The 22,917-nt window shown below is 32.2% G+C and overlaps 2 protein-coding genes across 2 annotated transcripts; both read left to right on the top strand.

Moving 5' to 3' along the window:
* The first annotated feature begins 2,027 nt into the window (after positions 1–2,027).
* LOC101491830 (serine/threonine-protein kinase TIO) lies at positions 2,028–16,509 on the top strand. The gene is made up of 22 exons (XM_004513144.4): positions 2,028–2,245; positions 2,316–2,390; positions 3,192–3,284; positions 3,484–3,558; positions 3,646–3,738; positions 4,509–4,572; positions 4,682–4,766; positions 5,240–5,312; positions 5,400–5,468; positions 5,577–5,657; positions 5,739–5,820; positions 5,934–6,086; positions 6,823–6,961; positions 8,751–8,922; positions 9,968–10,066; positions 10,290–10,820; positions 11,019–12,176; positions 12,539–12,772; positions 13,707–13,850; positions 14,128–14,208; positions 15,234–15,422; positions 15,993–16,509. Exons 1-22 carry the CDS (start codon positions 2,153–2,155, stop codon positions 16,236–16,238), a joined length of 4,029 nt encoding a protein of 1,342 aa, XP_004513201.1. The 5' UTR covers positions 2,028–2,152; the 3' UTR covers positions 16,239–16,509.
* Positions 16,510–16,746: 237 nt separating this feature from the next.
* On the top strand, positions 16,747–19,569 carry LOC101492162 (uncharacterized). Its single transcript, XM_012719378.3, has 2 exons — positions 16,747–17,256; positions 18,899–19,569. The coding sequence occupies exons 1-2, from the start codon at positions 17,019–17,021 to the stop codon at positions 19,063–19,065; spliced, it is 405 nt and encodes a 134-aa protein (XP_012574832.1). The 5' UTR covers positions 16,747–17,018; the 3' UTR covers positions 19,066–19,569.
* The last annotated feature ends 3,348 nt before the right edge of the window (positions 19,570–22,917 follow it).

Here is a 22,917-nt window from a genome sequence, read left to right as displayed (position 1 = left end):
GTTCAGCACGATTTACAAAAATGTGCAGTCTATCGTGGACCTTCACGACGCGATAATCCTCGCAAGGATAAGATGAACCAACATATCACATGGAATCATCTCGTGGCCCATCCAGTCACCACTATCACCATGGCCCATTCGGTCGCCATGTACTATGAAATGCATGAGTATACTCTGACTCTCTCCACAACAATCATTAAGTAAATGCAGCTATTAAAAGATTCTCCATATTTAATACTCATTTAACACTAATGATTTTTCAAATACCACACAAAAGCATACTTAAACATATTCTCAAATTGAATCCACAATTCACACCAAATCATATCAATTCATTTTTCCACAAAATCCACACATAAAACACCTCTAAAAAATTCATAATATTAATTATGAACACATCAATCACAACAAACAGAAATCATCACAAACCACACTTCAAAACACATCGAAAACAAATTCCACTAATTCACACATAATCGAATTAAATGTATTTCCCACAAGTTCACACCTCAAATACATCAACTTTCTTTTCCACAATCTCATATATAAGGTCTTAAATGCAAACTAAAAGTTTGGAAGGAGTCCTTACCTTAATGATAGCTTTAACGAGCGATTACGATACCACGAACAATTCCAATAAAATCTCCGCTCTCGTCGTCGCTTCCAAAGTTAGTTCACTAGCTCCGTAGCGGGAAGATGCACAACTATCCCTTCTATCTCTTCGCGAAATAAAGCTTAGATCTAGAAGAAACATGGAGGTTTGTGTTTGACGGTTTTGAAATTACCAACACTGTTTTCCTTCGTTTTCGAATCCGAGAAGAAGAATGAAACTGAGAAATCCTTGCTTTCTCACCTACCAAGCATTGGATTCATTTTCTTGAAGCAAGAGGAGGAAAAAGAAAATGGAAGGAAGAAGGAAGGAGAAGAAAAGATTCGCGAGCAGGGAGGGAAACGTGTTTTTTGGCTTTTCCTCTGTTCCTCTCCTCATATATATATATATATAAACTCTTACACACATCACTTTACTCTGATCTCAATCTATTTTGATAAAAATATATACTTTCGTCGCAACTCAATTGACAGATAAAGTTTTCAGCAACCAGAGTTATTTTTAACAAAACTGTTCGGTATTAAATTCTTTGCAACGTAACTAAATTATTATTCGACAAATAATTTTAATCCAATTTCCAAAAATATATTTTTGGCATTTAACTCACTAAATACTAAAAACTGGGCTAAAAGCCTAAGGAATTCAACACAAAATACCCTAAAATTGTATAATTAAGGATTTAAAAATTAAGGGTCTTACAATTTGCAACATACCCCGACAAAAGATCCAACGTTGACACATTTGCAAAAATAATTTATCATAAAAAGATTGCCACTATTAATTATCCATATAACTTTTTGTTCAATTGTACGATTTAATTAATATTATGTAATCACTCTCAATTTATATTTTATCACCTTGCATTTATGATAATTATAATACACCAATTGTTAATAAAAATAATTTGATAAAATCATCATTTTCTCTTTCAATTATCCTCTTTTCTTCAATTTAAGATCTCCTTAAGGAATTGAAGGTCCATTTATAAGAGAAAAAGAGAGAAATTATTTAATAATTAAAATATGAAATATAACTCTTTGCTTTTTTTGGTTTGTGTGAAATTGTTAAATATGATAATTATTTTGAGATACATGAAATATTATGTTATGAACAAAACTTTATGTTATGAACAAAACTAAATGCATTTGTTTAAGAAGTTGTCGTATCATTTTTAACATGAAACACACCTTTTGTGATTATAATAAATTTTAGAAAAAATTATAAATTTAAAAAATCATACTTCCATTATATGAACCAAAAACGGAAAATACCTAAAAAGAATACATCTGACTTTTGTTCTTATGTTATATGATACAAATAAATTATAAAAGAATCTTCATAATAAATAAATTAATTATAAAAGAATAATTAAATCCATAAAATAAATAAAAAAAAGAATAACGGACAAGGGTTGAGTGGAGCGGGAATAAAAATTCGAAATTGCTCATCTCTGTCCGTCTCACTATTCAACTACCTTCCCATTTTCAAATCTCTCTCTTCTCTCTCTCTGAGCTCCACATTCTTCTTGAATCCGACTCAACAATGGGCTCGGTTGAAAACTACCACGTGATCGAGCTAGTCGGCGAGGGTTCCTTCGGTAAAGTCTACAAAGGAAGACGAAAGCACACCGGACAGGTTACTCTTCCTCAAGTTTTCACTTCTTTCCATTTCCAAAGTTCTCATTTTCAATCTTTTTCCTTTTTAGACTGTTGCGATGAAGTTCATTATGAAACACGGTAAAACTGAAAAGGATATTCATAATTTGAGACAAGAAATCGAGGTAATTCGTTAGTTCATTCTTAATTTTCCTTTACGTTTTAATTACTGCTCTTTGATTATGTGTTTTCTTGTTGTTATAAACTACTTCGTGTTTACGAAGTTTGTGTAATTTGTTATTAGAGGATTGGATACTTATTTTGGTATGTAATAGTTAGGGTTTCTGTTTATGCCTTTTGGTGGAATGCGAAAAACAAGTTTTTTTTGTTACTGATGCCATAAATAGTTGTGTTGTAGAGCGAGAATGTTGCATGTGGAGTTATGATCGTTCGGAGTTTGGAGTTAAGGAGCTACTGCTAACTGATCTTAAATTTTTATGTTTGTAAATGAAATCATTAGTAATGTTGAGTTCATTGGATTTTGGTCTGCCATTGTCCTGATTTCCATATATACTTCAACAATAGAAATAGTTTACATGCTGTAATAGGAAAAGTTTACTTCAATAATGTCAAATGTGTTTTTCTTCTAAAATTTTGAGCTTTTCTTTAAAAGTATTATGGTAGAAAGCAGAAATAATATGATTTGTCTGGCTGGTGAGAAAGGAAATTGGCTCAATCAACTTTATGGTGAGTGCACACACTTGATAGTTGATGCTGTGATTAATATCAATTTATGGTGAGTGCATATATAGAACCCGATTTGCAAAAATCACAGGTAAAACATGAAGGAAAGTTTGAGGAACCCGAAACAAACGACTGATTAAAAGAAGTAGTTTTTCGTAGAGCCTACTGGGTCAATTCATTCTTCAAATTACTTGTAAATGGCTGTACTAACTGTTGACATTTGATATTCATGAATTTTGCAGATATTGAGAAAATTGAAGCATGAAAATATTATTCAAATGCTTGATTCCTTTGAAAGCCCACAAGAGTTTTGTGTTGTCACGGAATTTGCACAAGTAAACTATCTGTATTTTCTGCCATTTTTTCAGTTGATTGTTTGACTGATTCTGGATCTGCAGTACTCTCAAATTTATGGAAGTTACCATCACTTATCCATTAATGGTTGATTTAAGTATGCACAATCAGCTGTGATGGAACAAAGAAGTTTGAGTCATTAGAAATGCTGTCATGGTGATGATATTTTTTATTTTTCAGGGTGAGCTATTTGAGGTTCTTGAGGATGATAAGTGCCTCCCTGAAGAACAAGTTCAAGCAATTGCAAAGCAATTGGTATTTATGTCCTCAACGATTTGTTATAACAGTATTTAGAGGAAGAGTTACAAGGATAAATATTAATTTTTTGTTTGGACTATGCAGGTAAGAGCCTTACATTATTTGCATTCTAACCGGATCATCCATCGTGATATGAAGCCCCAGAATATTCTCATTGGTTCTGGATCTATTGTCAAGGTTGGTTTAACTGTTTTTTCACATGAAGAAACATGCACCCGGCATTTCTTACTGTTTGTTGCATTAGAATTTTTCCAACATCTATTGTTATGATTTAGTTACATTATACACAGAGTTAAGACTTCTTTTAATCTAATACAATTTTTCTGTAAACACACTTCCTCCATGAAGGCATTGCATAAATGTCTGGTCCATTTGTTTAGGGAAATTATTTTTTTCTTTCAAAGCTCTTTAAGGAAGTTATACCAGAACGTTTGTTTCAAGTATTCTGAAGACATTTTCAGGAATATATGGGTAGGGAATGTGTATTCCCATGTTTGTTACAAAGCTGCAAAATATTTATTTGTGTGGGTATGGAAGATTCTAAGGATAGAAATAACTTCTACATTCCTATGGTTTTATTCCCATGAGAGGGGTTGAGAGAAAAAAGATTCCCATGAGGAAATGAACTTTGTGTAACAACCTCTATGCCCCACTCTTGCAATTAATTTCGAGGAATGTTAAAAGTGTTAACGAAACACTTATTTTAAGAATACCTCGGAATAAGAATCCCATCATTATTTACGAGGGAAAATTACTTCCATGAATGAATATATACCTTGAAACAAACTCCCCCTAAAAGATAAGTTCTTTCTTATCACTATGTTAATCAAATACTCATCACATTATTTTTTAATTCCATTCATGGTTTTCATTTCTAGTTTTCTTTTAGTTAAAGTACAGAGGTTCATGGTCTAATTGATCTTCATCTTTTTTGGAATATCTGATAGCTTTGTGATTTTGGGTTTGCACGTGCGATGTCCACAAACACAGTTGTTTTGCGATCTATAAAAGGTTTGGCTCATTAGAACATAATTTGTTGCCTTTAATATTAATTATAGTAATGTCGCTTGTTTGTAGCTGCTTGTATTTCGAGGAGCTGAATTTGTTTCTATTTTTGTAGGTACTCCATTATACATGGCTCCGGAGCTTGTCCGGGAACAACCTTACAACCACACTGTAGATTTATGGTCTCTTGGTGTTATACTGTATGTTGAATATCTCTATCTCTTTTTATCTGCTTCTAGTAATACATTTATATGTATTCAGTTATGTGTTCGTGGACGATAGTTGTCCATTTAGCTATGGCCTAATGTTTTGATATCAGGTGCCATAACTAGATTTAAATTGGCCATTCATATTCTCAAACCAAAAAGACCCTAATTTGTATTTCTTTTGCTTTTGCAATATCCTTATTCTTTCTTTTTTGGAACAAAACTTCTGGTTTCATTCTAACAGAAGATTTTTTACCCAACTTCTTGCTTGTGGTACTCAACAGCTGCCTTGCCTTTTCCATCTTTAGTGATGGGCTGGACCTGTTGCTATATGCAAAAGTGATCTGAATGATGACATTATCTAACTAATAGTTATTAGCAAGTGTTGTTGAACATGACTTTCTCCTTATCAATGTTCTCTGTTATTCATATCGAGTTGAAGCCAGTTTTTATGCCTATAATAACAGGTATGAGTTATTTGTTGGCCAACCACCATTTTACACAAATTCTGTTTATGCTCTCATCAGACACATTGTTAAGGTACATTTTTCAATCGGATGAGATTTTTATGCAATCACTTATGATCTTATATTGAAGGATGGGCTGATCACTAATTGACTAATCCAGGATCCAGTTAAATATCCTGATCGCATGACTCCAAATTTCAAAAGCTTTTTAAAGGGTTTGCTTAACAAGGTGGTTGTTCACTAATGAATATTTCCCCTTTTTTCATTTCTATGTTTCTAGATTTTACTTTAATCTATATCGAATTTACACTTTGGTTTCCGAATTTATTCCAAACAGGCACCAGAAAGTCGACTAACTTGGCCTGCTCTTCTTGAACACCCATTTGTTAAAGAAACTATCGACGAACTTGAAGCCAGGGTATGTATATTAAACTTAATGCCAAACACAGGGTTGATCTTCTTAGTCAATTAATTTTGTAGAATTTGGCTTGATCTTCAGGAATTGCCTGAGATAAGTAGTTCGCCCAATGATAGCAATACATCACAGAGGGTAGAAGGAAAAACCATTCAAACTTCCTCAGGTTCAGCAACTTCTAGTACTGCAGGACGATAGTACATACTCAACTATTATGTATCAGTGAAGTGTCTACATTTTTCTCCGTTTCTTTCCATTATAATTATTTACACGTCACAGGCAAAGACAATCGTGCAACCGGTTTGGAGGAGCATGTTGCTTCACCGCTAAAGAATGAAGCTCAGTTAAATGGTCCTAACATGAACAAAATCAATTCTAAAGTGCTTGATGAGTCTCCCGGTTTTTCTAATCAAAATGATGTAGGAGAGTCAGGTATTGTCTTCTCTTTTTTATTCCATGCTTATGCTTATTTGCATGCAGATATTTCTTTGGTTGTTGGAAGACAGATAACCTCGTTTACATATTTCTGACTACTGGCAGTATTGCAATAAACTGGATTGAAAACCCTTGTTGACTCAGTGCTATCTACATTTACATTATTTACTACTACATTCAGTGCAAAACAAATAGTGACAACAAATTGTAAATTTCCTGGTAATTGAAGGAGCAAGAGTCCATGGGTGATTGAAATCAAGGGCTGTCATCTCATAACCATAGCACAACACCAGTCCTGGATTGGATATTTTAAGGATAATTTTACAAATAAAAACTAATAGATTCCAAAAATAAAGGCATACTGATAATGTGATGGGGATAAGCAGTGACAACTTATGGGAAGAATGCTTACCTTTATGAAAGAAAGGCTGTGGGAAGTCATTATAAGGTTTAGCAATGACTTTGATAATTGATACCATATTATGAACCACATATCACAAATTATCAAAAGTGCTCATTAATATGCTTTATCTAACATGAACCCCTGGGATTGAAGTGATTGTCTTAAGAATTACGGTAAAATATATTTATTGAAATTGAAATATGTTCACAATACATCATATATATATATATATGCTAGATTACTATACAACCTAGTCCCTATATAACTAAATCCCTACTAGTACTCCTATAAGAAAACAGAAACAGATTTTGAAAGATTGTTTCTGAGCAGGCTGCCAAAGACTGGACAAACTTGAAAGTAATTCTCGCACTGTCAAAGGTGCAAAAATAATTGGTCAAGATAATGAAGCATTGGGACATGTTCTGCAACCACTGAAAAGATGGTCAAAGGGATCTCAAAATATTTGCAGGTAACTATATGTTGCAGACTTTAAATTTCTATTATGCAATCAGAATCCTCATGAATTCCTCTTAATATTGAATTGGTTTTAATGTCTTGAGTTTACTCAACTTTATTTATTTTTGTTGAGCTTTTGTTCATTATCTCATATGGGGAACCTTCTTTTGATTGGTAATGTTGAAATTCTGTGGATATAATATTCTCCTAGAACTTGATTTAATTGCATTTCAGGTTAACCCATCATGTTTACCACAATATAATTATTAAATTAACCACCTCTCTCTGGACCTGATTTCGTTGTTGTTTCATTCAATAACATAGGATGTTAGGACTCAATGTGAATGTGAGTCCAAAAGGGCAAATAGTATGTCAACCTCTCTCTCAGGACCTGACTTTATTGTTGCTTCATTCAATGTTGTCTATAGCGTGCTATACTGCTTGCTTTAGCAACATTGGATGTTGGGACTCAAAATGTGAATGTCAGTCCAAAAGGGCAATAATATGTCAACTGCCTAAGCCCATTATGCGGATAGTTTTAGTTGGAAAATATAGAAATGGGGAGGTGAGAATGTGACGTGGCAGAGAGGAAGAGTGAAATATAATTGTGGGACCAATGCAGTTATAAGGGGGTGGAATGGAGAGTGGGGATCATTCTATATCTTTTTCAATTAGAACCTTAGAGGTTGGGTAGAGGGAGAATTATCTCTTCTCTGAGGAGCTTTGCTCTGAGATTACAGGGGATTATCTGTTTACCTTTTGTAATAGTTCTTATTTTCAGTCAATAAAATAATTTTCAGTCAATAAAATAATTTTCAGTTCTCTTTTAATTTGGGTTCCTATCATAGGAGAACTGAATGGTCAAATTATTAGCTGTTCGCAGCTGCCATGCCGGTAACTGCTAAATGCTTCAGAAAAAACTTGTTTAATTCTAGTTACTTCAAGTCTTAGATGCTTAAACTTGTTTGTTTTCTTGCTTATTTTTGGTATTTGCATCTATGTTTTGTACATTTGCCAAAGACGTATGACTTTTCATTGTTTGTGGATATTTCATGAATAATGAGTATTACTTTTTTTCTATACTTATATATAATTATATAATATGCATAAAAAAGTTGGAAATAGTAGTCATCTCGCTATGTTTTACTTCTATCCCACTATGGATTTTTGAGGGTAAACGCTACACTCTGCTATCAGGGATCGATAGCCTTGATTTCACTTCCGTAAGAATCTGTTTTCACTTCCTTAATATGGCGTTTAAAATTAACTATTGGAACAGTATAATCTTTGACTCCTTGTGCTTTGGACTGCTGCCTCTCAATTAGTTTCAGTAGGTTTGAGGGTGTGTGTGTGTATGGATGACATTTGGTAGGATAAGAGTCATGTTAATAACTATAGTGTTCGTAAACTCTTTTTTATCCTGCTAAGTACCTATACACCCGGACCCTTCAATATGTATGATCTCGGTGACAAACTATTAAAACTCAACAGATGTTATTATAGAACTAACATTAGTATATATTGATTAAAATGACAACACACAATTTGATCGAAAAAATTCAAAGATAATTCAAATTCCAATTATAAAACATTAGTAAAAGAAATATTTAAATTAATTTAACAACTATGTAATTGGGTAATTTAATATGATCTGTAGGTTATTGTTGTATTAAATAGGTAGATTGGTTTGGAACTTATACTAATTAGTGTGTTTCAAGACTTTAGTTAGTATTTATTTATTTATTTATTTTTTATTTCAAAATTATTTATCTCTGAAATCTAACTTCTTTTATGATCTACAGTGATCAAGATCTTCCTGATTCAAACCAGTCATTGAGAATTCTCTCAAATTTAGTTGCTGCCGGTGTCTTCAGTTCTACTGGACAAATAGATGAACTAATAAGCGAGCTCCTTTTGTTCACCAGATCTGTTGTAGCAATGAAATCTGCTGAAATTATTGACTTGATGACAAAGGTACATCACATACACATTTGATCTATTAGCTTCTTACTTCAAGAATTGCTTTTTATTTCACTAATGCATTTAAAATGTTTGGATCAGCATTTGATATATGTTAGAATATCTTTGTATTTTACAATATCTTGGAATATATTGGTATATGATGCAGATTTATATAGTTTAATAGTCACTGAGAAAAAAATATAGTTTTATAGTTATCTAATTGAGCCTTGGAAATGTTGAGGAAGCAATCTAAGTTGTTTTTTAAACAATGTTGAGCAAGGAATCTCAATAATATTGGCACCAAATGCTAACAGTCATTTACTGCACATTAAAATTTACTAAAAAAAGAATACAAAAATTATGGGGGACATAGACCAAATCCATGAAAACAGATTTTTTTTTAAATCTTAAACTACATAGACCAACTTTATTGCAGTAAAAGTCTTCACTGTATCAAATAAACATGATTCAGACACCCTATAGTTTCAGGCACTATGTCTAATAACCTAAGCTAACTAATGTGTTATGTGTCTGTTCCTTAATCTACCATATTAATCTCACGAGTTCCATTATGATAGGATACTGGATTTGGGCTTAACCCAATAGGATTATAAAGTGTTAGTAATGATTGTTCCTAAATTCTAGGGAAATCTGTTATTAGAGAGAGGGAAGGAGAGTGGGGAAGGCATTCTGAAATATTGTTAGAAACAGTTAGGAGATAATTCTCTGGTTTAGGAGCAGTTATGCTCTGGTTTAGGAGTTCTTAGAACTCTGGTTTATCTTTCTTTAGTATTTTCCACCATTGTAGAGCTTCAAGCTCAACCTTTAATAATCAATAATATACATTTCGTTTTCTTGAATTCACGGGCTCTATCACATTCATTAAACTCTTTTTATATTCAATAAAGTAGCATTTGAAAATACTGAAAACAACACATAACATTACTTTAAACCACAATAGTCATTACAAGTTCTTGGTGGATGATTTGTGAAATTAAATGGCAACCTTTTCGCCCAAGATAAGCTAATAAAACATCACACATTTTATTTTGTGCAGGGTTTCTCCATTACTAAAGTTTTGCTAGATAATGGTGGGAGTTGCTGGTTAAGCTCATATTTAAATCACTGGATTGAATTGGTTGAAATCTATTCTCAGGTCATACTCTTTCTATCATGTAAATTTGATCTTGTTGGTAATTTATATTGAATGCGATAATGTAAATCTAATCTGCATGGTTTAGTTTTATCAATATTCATCTCCTCATAACCTATACCTATCATAACCTAATATCAGCTCTGTACATCAGATAGGTGGAAAAACTCTTGTTAATTGTGTATCACATGTTTGCAGCACTCATTTATAAATATAATTTTTGCAGGTTGTAACTTCGATAAATGATGCATCTGGAAGAATTCTGTATGAGTCTAGTGCATGCATTACAGTCATGTTGTCTAAAGTTGCTCAGGTGCTTAGATCATCTCCTCAAATTTCAGGTTCAGAGACACTGAACGAAACAGCTAATAGAATTATAGAGCATGCGAAAACATCTGGTTTAGTGGACCATTTATGCCTGTGCTTAGCAACTTCAGGCTCGAGTCTTATTGCAGGTTCTTCCAATATGCTACGGGCTGCTTCTGAAGCATGTAGAGCTGTCTGGTCTTTGGTTAATGCTCTGGATGTCCTTTTTATGAAAAAAAGTGCCGTTTTGTTTCCCATTAATGCATTGTGGAGTCATTCTTTACAGAGGATGGAAATTATGGATCATGGACAAGATCCTTTGTTTGATGCAGAATCAACAAAAATAGTTGATTCAATGACAAGGGCATTTCTGAGATCCAAAGGTGTTCAGGTTGCTGTTTACTATTGTTTTCACCAACGTATTGAGTCTGCAACAATTTGTGGTCTTCAGGTACTTCTGGGCCCTTGTCCCTTCTTTTGGGGATTCCTGTTATGGCAGCAAGTTGCATGTTTTATATCGGCTGCATGAAGTAGATCGTTCCGATATTTTCTATTGTTGCTCTAATAAAGTAGATTTTAGTCACGAATATAATGGCATAGTTGAAGGTAATTCAAATATTTATATTCCGTCATTCTTTTGCCTTTTCAGCTTTTGTCAAGGTGCTGTCTCCATAGTGGAATTGTTCCAGCCGTTCTTTGTGGTCTGCCTAGTTCTCTTCCTGTGACTACTATTGTTAGTGGCGGCGGTGATGGAACAATTGTTTCAGAGATTTTCTCAGTTTTGTCAATATGCAGTTCTTCTCTCAACAAAGATGCACACAGTGTAGAACCAAGCCACACTAAATGCAAGTTAGCAAATCCTTCTGCTCTGGTTCGTCATTCATGTCTCATTCTTGCAATAATTGCACGATATTTGAAGTCAACTGGAAGAAACTCTGCAATTTGTATGCTTACCAGCTCACCAAAGAAGCAGCTTGCTCGACTTTCAGTTCTTGCTCATTATATTTCTTCTGATGATAAAGCAAAAGCCTCTTTCCAACTTCAAAGTGGATCAGCCATGTTGGCTTTGGCATCCATTCTTTCCCTCGAATCTGGGACTTTGATGGAGTCTCCGATATCTGAAACTGCTATTCCCTTAATTCCTCGAACTTCTACACTAAGTGACCATCTTAAATTTTCATCAGGAAATGAAAATGAACTGGACACTGGTAATGTTAATGGAAAGCTCCCGTTTTGGCTAGGGGCAAGAGATGGGTGTGTTGGTCTTTTAGATTCCAAACTCAAGTGGGGAGGACCATTAGCTGTTCAGCAGTTTTGTGCAAGTGGTATACCTCTTCTTCTTATTGGCTTATTAAGCAATGGGTTTTCAAATGCTTCTCAAGGAAAAGATTGCCTAAACGATATAGTTGGATTGTCTCCTATAGGTGTTGTGTGGACAATTTCTTCATTATGTCATTGTCTCTCTGGTGGTGCTTTGATTTTTCGTCAGATTTTGATTAAGAACGAACATGTTAAGCTCATATCCAACTTAATATGTGATGTTCATCTTAAATTGATAAAAGGCTGGACTGGACCTGGTGGAGGGAGAGTAGGAGTCCGAGATCTTATCAATGCAGTAATAGATCTCTTAGCATTTCCTTTTGTTGCTGTTCAAAATGCACCTGGCTTGCCATCAGCCACTGCGTCTGTCAGCAGTGGGTTTCTTCTTAACGTTGGTTCTCCTGGCCAGAGAGTATGCCTGGAAGACAAAGATACAGTCAAGGCAATAGAAGAAGACATGGGCAAATACATTAAGATCCTTATGGAGGTAAAATCCTCAAACAATCTTTGGTATTTTATTGGGAGTATTGGAAGGGGCTTTAAACAAATATCGTTCTTTCACGGGATAGTGATATCCTACTGTATGTCAATTAATGTTAGTTATTAAGCAGCAGCTGATGGTAGGTTACTCTTGTTTGAAAAATCAAAGCTGGTTCACTCTTCAATGCATCGATTATTAGTTTCTATGATGGCAATTCATTTGTTGGTATTGTTTTCGCAGTTTTTAATTATAGAAAATTATATCTGATAATTGACACAGCCTGCTATTTATCTTTTACTTTCACTTGACTAGTTGAATTTCTATCTTATAACATCAATGCTCTTAAGTAATTGCTTTGAAATTTTCAGGCGGGTGTGCCTGGTATTGTCCTTCGATGTCTAGATCATATGGAGTTGAATGATTTGGGTAGGCCTGTGGCCTTTTTGGCTAAAATGGTGTGCCACCGACCTTTAGCAGTCCAACTTGTGAGTAAAGGTCTTCTGGATCCAAATAGGATGAGAAGGTTGTTTGACAGCACAGGCCCAAAAGTGGTTATGCTAGATGCTCTTATGATAATTTCTGATCTTGCTCGTATGGACAAGGTTAGTTTTCACTCTTCACCAAATGGTTTCGTTTATCGAATGCTCATTTAATCAATTACTGCCTTTATTATTTCAGTTCAGTTTATTACATGACAAAGGGTAGTGCAGATATTGCAAAACGTATTACAGTTTTGTTTGTGTTACTTGAAATTAGAAAAGTTATGAATGTCACGAGAGTGGTTATGTATTTATAGTAAACGGATTACAATCAAGATCCCTTAATTATAGGGATTACAATACAATAAGAAAGATATAATAGACAAGATAATACGAATGTAAATCATGGCTATATCTCAACAGTATTTAACAGATTAGAGAATCCTTATTTTGGTATTCCTATAATGGTGTCATTCTCAACTTAATCTCCAAACAATATGTTTAGGTTTTGTTTTGTATATTTACAAGTTCTGATAGAGAATGCTAAATTTCATTTCTTAAGTTTTTGTGTAATCAATACTCTGATTCTTGAATTCTGTTACAAAGAGGTTAATCAGCTATATATATGCTGATCTTAATCTGCACTCACTTTTAGACAATCCTACACCAACATCTTAGTTGGTTACAACTGTCAACTACAGTGACAGTTGGCTTTCTAACTGACTATTGCAAATGGCTTGCAATGCAAGCTAACTAACTATTACAAGTTTACAACACTGCTCTCATAATATTGCTTATAGATGAATCCTTCAAGTGTTTTAAAGGTAAGTTTAAAGTATTTGTTGTGTCTTGTAATGTTAAAATGTCAATTTGATTTCACTTGATTAAAACTTTACTTTGAATAAATATTCTATGGTTTCTGGTCCACAATGCATAGCATTGTTTGGGTTATTTTTTATTATGGATCTGTTCAATTGATTCTTGAGTATTTGCTTTCTAGACGCTCCATAATGATAGTTTGAAAAATCACTAGTACTTTCTGTTTCCTGGTGTTCAGGGATTCTATGAGTACATTAAAGGTGCTTCTATTTTGGAGTTCTTAAAAAGTTTTCTTTCACATGAGGATCCTAATATGCGTGCCAAAGCTTGCAGTGCTCTTGGAAACATGTGTCGTCACAGTGCCCATTTTTATAGTTCTCTTGTAAGTATAATAATGAAGAATGTAGAAACAATAGATTTTATTTGATCAAAGCAAATTTCTGAACTTGTTTTTATACTTTTTATCCTATCACAGTGTGTTTAATTCCTAGATATATACAATTTCCTAATAGGAAAATAATTTTTTCAATGAGTGAACACACATTTTTGTTAAATTAAGGAGATTTACACTCAATAAAATATGAAAAGTCAAAATCGACACTCCACTTTTTGCGGTTACCATTTTTTCAATTCTCTAATAATTCAGTTGGAATTCGCAGGCAAGATATCAAATCGTTAGTATCCTTATTGATCGGTGTTCTGATCCTGACCAACGAACAAGGAAGTTTGCTTGTTTTGCTGTAAGATTTATATTCTACTACTGAAACCAAAAATTGATGCCATACATGTAATGCACATTTATTTATTTACAACCTAAATTTTTTGAGTTGGAAGATTGTTGTGGTGTTCAGGTATTGAGTGATTAGCTATAAAAATTGTTATTGTCAATGCATAAACGAAAAAAAATATAAAATAGTCCACTAGTTATTATAATATGACTTAATACGTTTTTGATTCCTGTAGTATATCTATTCCCTAAATATTTTGTTTGTTTGGACGTGGTCTGCATAATATTTCTTATTTAATGTTAGCCATTTTGTTTAAGTCCTTCTATATACTTTTGTTTTGATTCGTTTGATATACTTTTTTTGTTTATAAAGCGAAAGATATTCTTTTTTCATTTGAGTCCCTGCAGAGGTTAATTGAACATCAACAAAATATTTTTATTTCATTTTAGTCATTGTTTTGTTTTAGAGCTTCTAATATTACTTTATTTTTGTGTTGGTTCTTTTGACATATACTATTTTCTTTTGAGTCCTTGTTAGAGTAATATAACAACTACATATTAGAAGAGGCTAAATAAAAAATATTTCAGTCGAAAAAGAAATCTTAAATGAAACAAAAGAATATTACGTGACCAGTTCAAAACAAAAAATTATGACTAAAACAAAAAATAGGTATATTATAAGAAAAATAAAATAAAATATAATAAAATAAAATAAAATAAAGCTTTATTTCTATTGCAAACCTTGTTGCTTTTTCTATGTAGTAGTATCTTAGTCGATTAGTGTATGTTATGGCCTGTTGATATCTTTAAGGTGTTGAATACATTTTTGCGATGAATATTTTGATATATGTTTTATTTGTCAAACATTTAACAGTTAGTTCTTGTCAATTAACAAAGATGCATGCATAAATTGTTCTTCCTGTGTTTAGAACACATACCATCACGCCTATGCTTTTTCATACTGTATATGTGCTGCATAAGCACATATTATACTATTTTCGCATCTATTTTAATCTAGTGTCCCATATCCGAATTCAGATTGGAAATGCGGCTTACCATAATGACGTGTTGTATGAAGAGCTGAGGAGATCGATTCCTCATTTGGCAAATTTGTTGCAAATGGCAGAGGAGGACAAAACTAAGGCAAATGCAGCAGGTGCACTTAGCAATCTGGTTCGTAACTCTGACAAACTTTGTGAAGACATTGTGTCGAAAGGAGCTGTTCAGGTATGCTGCATTTTATTTTAATATTGTGATATTTTTCAGTTTCAATTTAGTATTTACACAGTAAAAAATGCAATTACATCAATTTTCATATCTAAAATAAGTGAAATGTTTTCGACCTGAATAAATAAATTTAGCCATCACTTTAGATTTTTTCCTTAAGTACTTAAGTTTCCTTTAGAATTTAAGATGATTACACGAACATTTTTTATTTGTATACATGAAGCTTGTTTAGTTTTCTTTATTTACACTTTAGTTTCCTTCAGTTTGTAAACATTTTAGTTTAAAGTAAGTAATCTCACCATGTAGCTTGATTAAATAGGATAGAAAGGTGTAGGTTTATTCTCTTTTGTCTGAAAAAAAAAATTAGATAGACAGGATATGAGGTAGCGTGCTCTTCAATGGTTGAAGAGGATTTACAAATTCTATCTTGTTTCCCTTGAGGATGAATGATGATAAGTAGTTCAAGCTTTTGACGTGTTTACAACAATCAATTACATTATATGCCACTACTACCAGCAGCTATGTTTGTAAGCAATTTGATGAATGTTTGGATGACCTTTCCCCTTGCAGTCTCTCCTGAAGTTAATTTCTGATTATGCGGTATCAGCACTAAATCCTACCAGAAATGATTCAACAAACGAATCTCCTTTAAAGATAGCTCTCTTTTCCCTAGCTAAGATGTGTGCCCATCCACTCTGCAGACAGTTCATCCGTTCATCACCTTTGTTCCCTGTAATTGGAAAGCTTCAGCAGTCTCCAGAATCATCCATTGCCAAATATGCATCTGTCATTGTCAGCAAAGTTGCTGAACCTTGACGTTTGAAGTCTTGTTGATGGTTGTGGAACTGTTTAATTGACTTCCGCTGAAGCCATTCTGTTCGCTCTTGAATACTTGTAAGTAGACTGTAACACTGCATATAAGTGATTTTGTCAAGTAATGCTTTCAGTATTGGCCGTTGGATAGAAAAAGTAACGTAGTATGTGGACTGAAATGTTTCATATGTAACATAGGGCCAATTTCAAGAAATATATATTCATGTAAAAGAATTACTAAAATATCTCATGATAATTATGAGGTTTTAAACAATGTCTTTTTGTATAAGTTGTAATTAGTTTTCCCGTTTCAAACTTAAATATTTATCTCATTTAACTTTTTCATTAACACTTACTTTTAATTAGTACCTTGAAGCTTATAATGATTTTTCAGTTACACTTACTTTTTCATGTTAAATTGTTTACATTCACATGTCAATTAATGCTTTTTAAATTACAAGCATTCTAAAGGTTCAAATATTTATGAAATACTAAAACAATTAAAATTGCCATTTAATTTTTTTTAAAATAAAAAATTGTGATTTGTTGAAATATATATGTGGGTGCACTATGGTATATATGAATGCCTTGAATTGCTATTTAAGGGCCAGCAAAGATTGCCTAACTCAACGAAAGATGCATCATTTTGGGGTTAGAAGAATATGTCAGTTGACCTTTTCATATAATAAGTTTTGCTTCTAAACTTTTTATGACACTACTTTTCTCATTTCTTATGCTCTCAAACATTTTTTGTCAATTAAAAGAGATCATCGACAAAACAAAATGCAAAGGTCTTCGAGTCTGAACAGATTCTCTGATGACTACTTCAAGAGTAGTGTCACCGTGTCTGAATCTTCTGGTCTGAGATCATATGATGTCAACACACTACCAACGTATGATCCAATCTCGGAGTTGGCTAAGAAGGAGATTGCACGTGTTAGATTCGCTGAGAATGCAGTGCATGTCATCCCTATTGTTATTTTTATTTGTGCCATCACTCTTTGGTTCTTTTCAAATTCAGGTAATTAGCGACTTAATAATTAAATTGACACGCATATATAGATTTCACAGGTTTAGATATTTTTGTTGAAACAATTTTCACTGTTTAGATCTTGGAAACATAAAAAATAATATGCAAAATGAGGCTATAGTATATAATTTTTGTCGAAAGGTATGAAAAACTTGCATAATTTAAGGAATTTATTTAACATTTTTTTTTTCTTTTTTGGGTTAAGTTTACGTTGTTCCATTATTTTTCGTTTCTTTATAATCAAATTTTAGTCTAAAATAAATTATTGTTGTGTATGCAATTTATTTTTCGTGCAGCATTAATTTTATCATCTTAAAACAAATGTTATTATTTTTTTTATGTATCATTACTTACAGTATTTCAATTGTATTATTGTTTCGTCTAATCTAATTAATACTAGATAACTTATAATTTATTATCTCTATTGTGTATTTATAATAATAATAATAATAATAATAATAATAATAATAATAATAATAATAATAATTTATTATTATTATTATTATTATTATTATTATTATTATTATTATTACATTCGTGATTAATAAGATTAATTTAGTAACATTATTATAATGTTTCTTTCATTTTTAGTCTTTTTTTGCTAAAATAAAATTTTGGTCCTCCATTTTATCAAATCTGTAATTTTAGTCACCTTATTTTTTAAATGATTTTGGTCTCTATTTTAAAATAGACTAAATCCCTTAACTTAATTTCAGGTAACGTTTTAGTCCTTTATCTTTTTTTTTTCTTCCTGATTTAGTCATTTATTCCTAAAAATATCAAATAAAATATGAAAATATGAGTTTATTTGAAGATTTGGGTTACAAATTTGATGAAATTTATATTATATTGAAGAATATAATTAATTTTATGAGTTTTGATTGAATTTTTTTTTGAATTTTTGTATAAAAAAAGGATATCATTGTTGAAATTTTAAAACATAAAATATCAAATTGTCACTTAAAATTAAAATAAAGGACCAAGTCGGGAAAAAAAGAAAGATAAAGGACTAAAACATTACCTGAAATTAAGTTAAGGGACCACAAATGTAATTTAGCCTTTAAAATAATATTGACATTTGCTCTCCCTTTTCAATTTAAAATTCATTTCGGTGATGTCAAAATTATTTTAATGATGTGTACACGATTATGTCGAAAGTTATAGTGATGTTAAATTTAAATTAAATAATACTACTTTAATAAAATACTTTTTTTTTAAATTTTTACTTTATTTTTAATTTTAAAATATTTTTAAAGATTTTGTTTTAAAGTTATTAAAGTAGTATTATTTAATTTAAATTGTATGTCACCATAAATTTTTATATCATTATGTACACCACTAAAATGATTCTCACAATACCAAATTTAAATTCAAATTGAAAAGATAGACTAAATATCAATAGTTTTAAAAATAGAAGATCAAAATTTAAAAGATAAATAAAGAGCCAAAAATCGCAGACATAGTCCAATTTAACCTTTTTTTTTGTTTATTTTAATTTGAAAGTAACTGGATGTGCCATTTATATATAATAGAAGTAGTAGTTACTAAAAACTTTTCAAGGATGTAATAACATGCTATCAATTTTAAATGTGACATGTTATCTATTCCTGAATTTTTTTCTTCTTTGGAATAGATGTAGGAATCATTGGTGCACAAATTGGAAGATTAAGTCTTGATGGAGAAATTGAAAATGATAGCGATGGTACTCAAACAGGCATCTTACCAACAATGAATTCAGGAGATATATTTGCAGAAGAAATTACAGCAGAAAAAGTTTTCACAAAACCTAAGACAATATAGCAAATGATGTTAAACATCGTGGACACGGAGTATTTTATATATAGTTTACAATTGGTGAGGTCTAAGTTGCTTTTTATTTTCATATATTATGTTAAACATCTTGAATATTGATATTCAGGGTTAAATTTAATAGCGTAGTTATTTTTATGCCCAATTCCCTTCCTTCTTAGGTAAACAAATTGTATCCCAACTCACTCAATGTACTTTAATGTTCTTCCGAACCTTTACCCCCACACAAACAATCATTCTGCAGCCTTGATGTTTTGTTTGGACAACAAACTCTATAGAAGGCTAGAAAGTAAAAAAGAAATAACAGTAAATATCTACTTGATAAGAGTTATTCTATCTTATGAGTGATAAAAATATCACTTTTCACATTAACTCTTGTGGATATCTTTTAGTATTGGGTACAACTTATATGTAATCATTGTTGGAGGGTTTAAAAAAATCTCATGACAAAAAAGGAAAGTCCACTAAAGGATACCCCAAAGCCAACAAACTCACAGATTTCTATGGGTTTAGTGGGTCCATAGACCCATTTGTACTCAACATCTTTTCTATAAAAAAAAGTTTCAATTTTTCTTTCAATTGTTTTGTAGAGTATTCTCATCAAAAGTTTAATAAAGCATATCATATGATATGACAACAACTACGCTATGCAAATTTATTAGTGTTCACTAAACAAAATAAAATATTTTAGAGCAAAATGATACAAGCACAATGTACACAACTATATCATCAAAATTGAATGACTACGGAGCAATTGACAACAAACAATTTTAAATATAAACATAAACCAAATGAGTTCATTAAAACTAGATACTTAAGACAATATATGAGGATCCTGCAAGTAAGAATTATAACAAATAATAATGCAACAATCTATTACAAAGAGCAAGAGCTAACAGACTTTGTAGACACAACTAACAAGAAGTAACAAGTAAAACAATTGAAACTCAGAGCATACTATTGCCATCTAGAAGCCTCATGAGTCATGGATAGTATTAACAATACTAAAAGAACATTCTGATGCCATAGTGGTAATATGAATACTAAGCACTTCTTGTTCCATTAAAGAGAGTATTGTTGGAACCAAGTTGATTTAAATAAATACGCCCTTCACTTGTTTTGATAATAACAAAATTATTTGTGGGAACAATTTAATACACTAGCATTTGGGTTAAATGCGTATGTCCGAGATCAAGTGTGTCATTAATAGTTTCTTATTGTATTCTTTGATACCTGAACGAAGACAAAAATGAAACATGACTTTTCCTCGCTCTGTTTCTCTAAGTCTGACGTTTTGACCCAATTGCCTCTAGAAATGCAAGCAATATTGTAGTCATATTGCCTCTTGATGAACTCAACACATGTTCTGTATCGTCTACCTCTAATGAATTCAACAAGTGTCTGTTCCTCTGCCCCTGATAATCACTTCAAGTGTTTGATCGTCTGACTCTGAAATATTATGTATCATCTGAAAAAGTCAACACTCCAAATAAGACAAAACAATTATGCAATCTCTGATGAACATTCTGAATCTGCTATTTGTCTGAAAATCTTAAGACATGCTTTGACCACCGTATCCTCTACTTCTCAACTGTTTTAAACAAGATACACTAAATCATTACAAGATCAGTTTTTGGAAAGTTTCTATGGAAAATCGATTCAACAAAGATATGATACGAAACTTCATGAATTATGTTGATTTGTTGCAATCAGGACAACGACCAAAAACCCTAATCATTTTCTATAAATGACGTGCTTCCCTCAATCAAGATATACAATCATGTCGGCACTCTAGCCCAATATCACTCTATTTTCACGCCAGTGCTAATAGAGAAGTTTTGAAGTGACAAATTTGTAAACGCTCTCTGCAAGAGCTAATTCAGAAAAACTCAAAACCCTTTTGTTTGTAACCTAGCCCAGTAGTGGCTGCCTTCCTCAATAACTTGATTGTACTAAGCTAGAAAGTTTGAAAGATTGAATACAATCAGTGTGAATAGTAGGTCTTCAAGTGTATGTCTGATTTTATGGTGAACTAGTGGATTAAACTCTTCAGGTTGAAGGGATTAGACGTAGTTACCGTTTTGATGGTGAACTAAAATAAATCATTGTGTCTTTGTGCTCTGTTTTACTTTACTTGATCTGCTTTCTTTACATTAGTATAGCCACACAAAATAGTTTATTTTTACAGAAAACACAATTTAAACCTCTCTTTCTTTTGTTTTACGTTCTATAATTGGCATTCGAGCTCGGTCTTAAAGATGAGAAGTTAAGCGTGTTTGAGTAAAGATCCTTGTTCTTTATGGATAGCTGTAGTGAAGAAGTTACAGTTGGAAACATTAATAAGCCTCCCCTGTTTGATGGAGAGTGATTCGAGTACTAGAAAGGCAAACTCAGAAGTTTCTACATCTCTCACGATCTTGAACTCTGGGACACATTCGAAGATAGCTATAAGGCTCCAAAAGATACTACTGGTATTGAAATATTTAGGAAGAACTTTGACACTGACCAAAAGAAATAATAAAAAATGCATCATAAATCCAGAACCTTCATGTTGAATGCAAAAAGTATATTTGATGCTCTGGTTCTTAACTAAGAAGGAAACAAACAGGTACATGAAGCCAAAGTTAATCTACTCGTCAAAAAGTATGAACTCTTTTAAATGGAAGAATATGAAGACATTAAAAAAAATATTTTCTAGATTCCAAACTATGGTTTCTAGACTGAAGGTTCTCTAGAAGAGCTACACTACTCCAGACCGCACCAAAAAGATCCTTAGAAGTCTTCCAAGTAAATGGTGACCAAAGGTAAGAGCTATTCAAAAGGCTAAGTATCTAAATAAATTTCCTCTAGAAGAGCTAAGGAGTTCACTCAGATCCCATGAGATTGAACTAGTTGAACATGAGCCCGAAACGAAGTCAAAATCCTTGGCTCTCAAATCCCAAGGGAATAAGACAAGTTCTAAGGCTCTGCAAGAAATTGAAGACTTAGACAAAAGTGAATGTGAAGATTAGAGTGAAGATTAAGATGATGAAGAATTGTCCTTTATATCAAGAAAAATCCAACACATATGGAATAAAAAAAGGAATCCTTTCCCAAAAGAAATTTTTAGACGATCCCAAAATAACCGAGAAGAATGTGAAAAACTAGACAAAAGGAAGCCCATCTGCTATGAATGCAAGGAACAAGGTCATTTCAACTCATAATGTCCTAAACTTGAGAAAGGAAAATCCCACCGGGATGACTCTGATGGCTACTTGGGATGACTCTGATGAAGATGAAGAGCATGCAAATATATCTTTGATGGAAGATATTCTCTCTGACTCTAAATCTGAATTTGAAGCCCCTAATGAAGAAATTGAGGTATTCTCCTACCTATATCGTAGTGAACTCATAGACATGTTAAATGAGTTTCTTGTAAGACCCATAATTTTAAAGTACCATTTATGTATTTTTGGTGTATTTTGGATTTTGGCTCGGAGGCTTTTAAGCCAAAGTTAATAATATTTTGGAGTTTTATAATCAAAAAGATATTTCGATGCCAATTATAATTTCTCGTCGATAAATAAATTGAAATTAACTGCGGTGAATACTTTACGGTTAATTTAAGGCGTTTCGGGTGAAACGGTAATTTAATAAATATCCAGATTTTGAGATATTTGTTAAGTTATATTTATTATATATATATGTTTGCTTGGAGGGAAAAAGAAAGGAAAACTAGAAGGAAGGAAAAGGAAAAGAAAATAGTATATAAAGGAAGGAAGGAAAAAGGAAGAAAGGAAAAACAAAGGAAAAAAAAAGAAAGGAAGGAAATTTTCAAATTTCCATCTCCTTCCTCTGAACTTC

The sequence above is a fragment of the Cicer arietinum genome, chromosome 4 (assembly GCF_000331145.2).
Source record: "Cicer arietinum cultivar CDC Frontier isolate Library 1 chromosome 4, Cicar.CDCFrontier_v2.0, whole genome shotgun sequence".
In the NCBI taxonomy this organism is placed as follows: domain Eukaryota; kingdom Viridiplantae; phylum Streptophyta; class Magnoliopsida; order Fabales; family Fabaceae; genus Cicer; species Cicer arietinum.
Note: the sequence above shows the minus strand (reverse complement) of the source record. Positions and strands in the feature narration are given on the sequence as shown.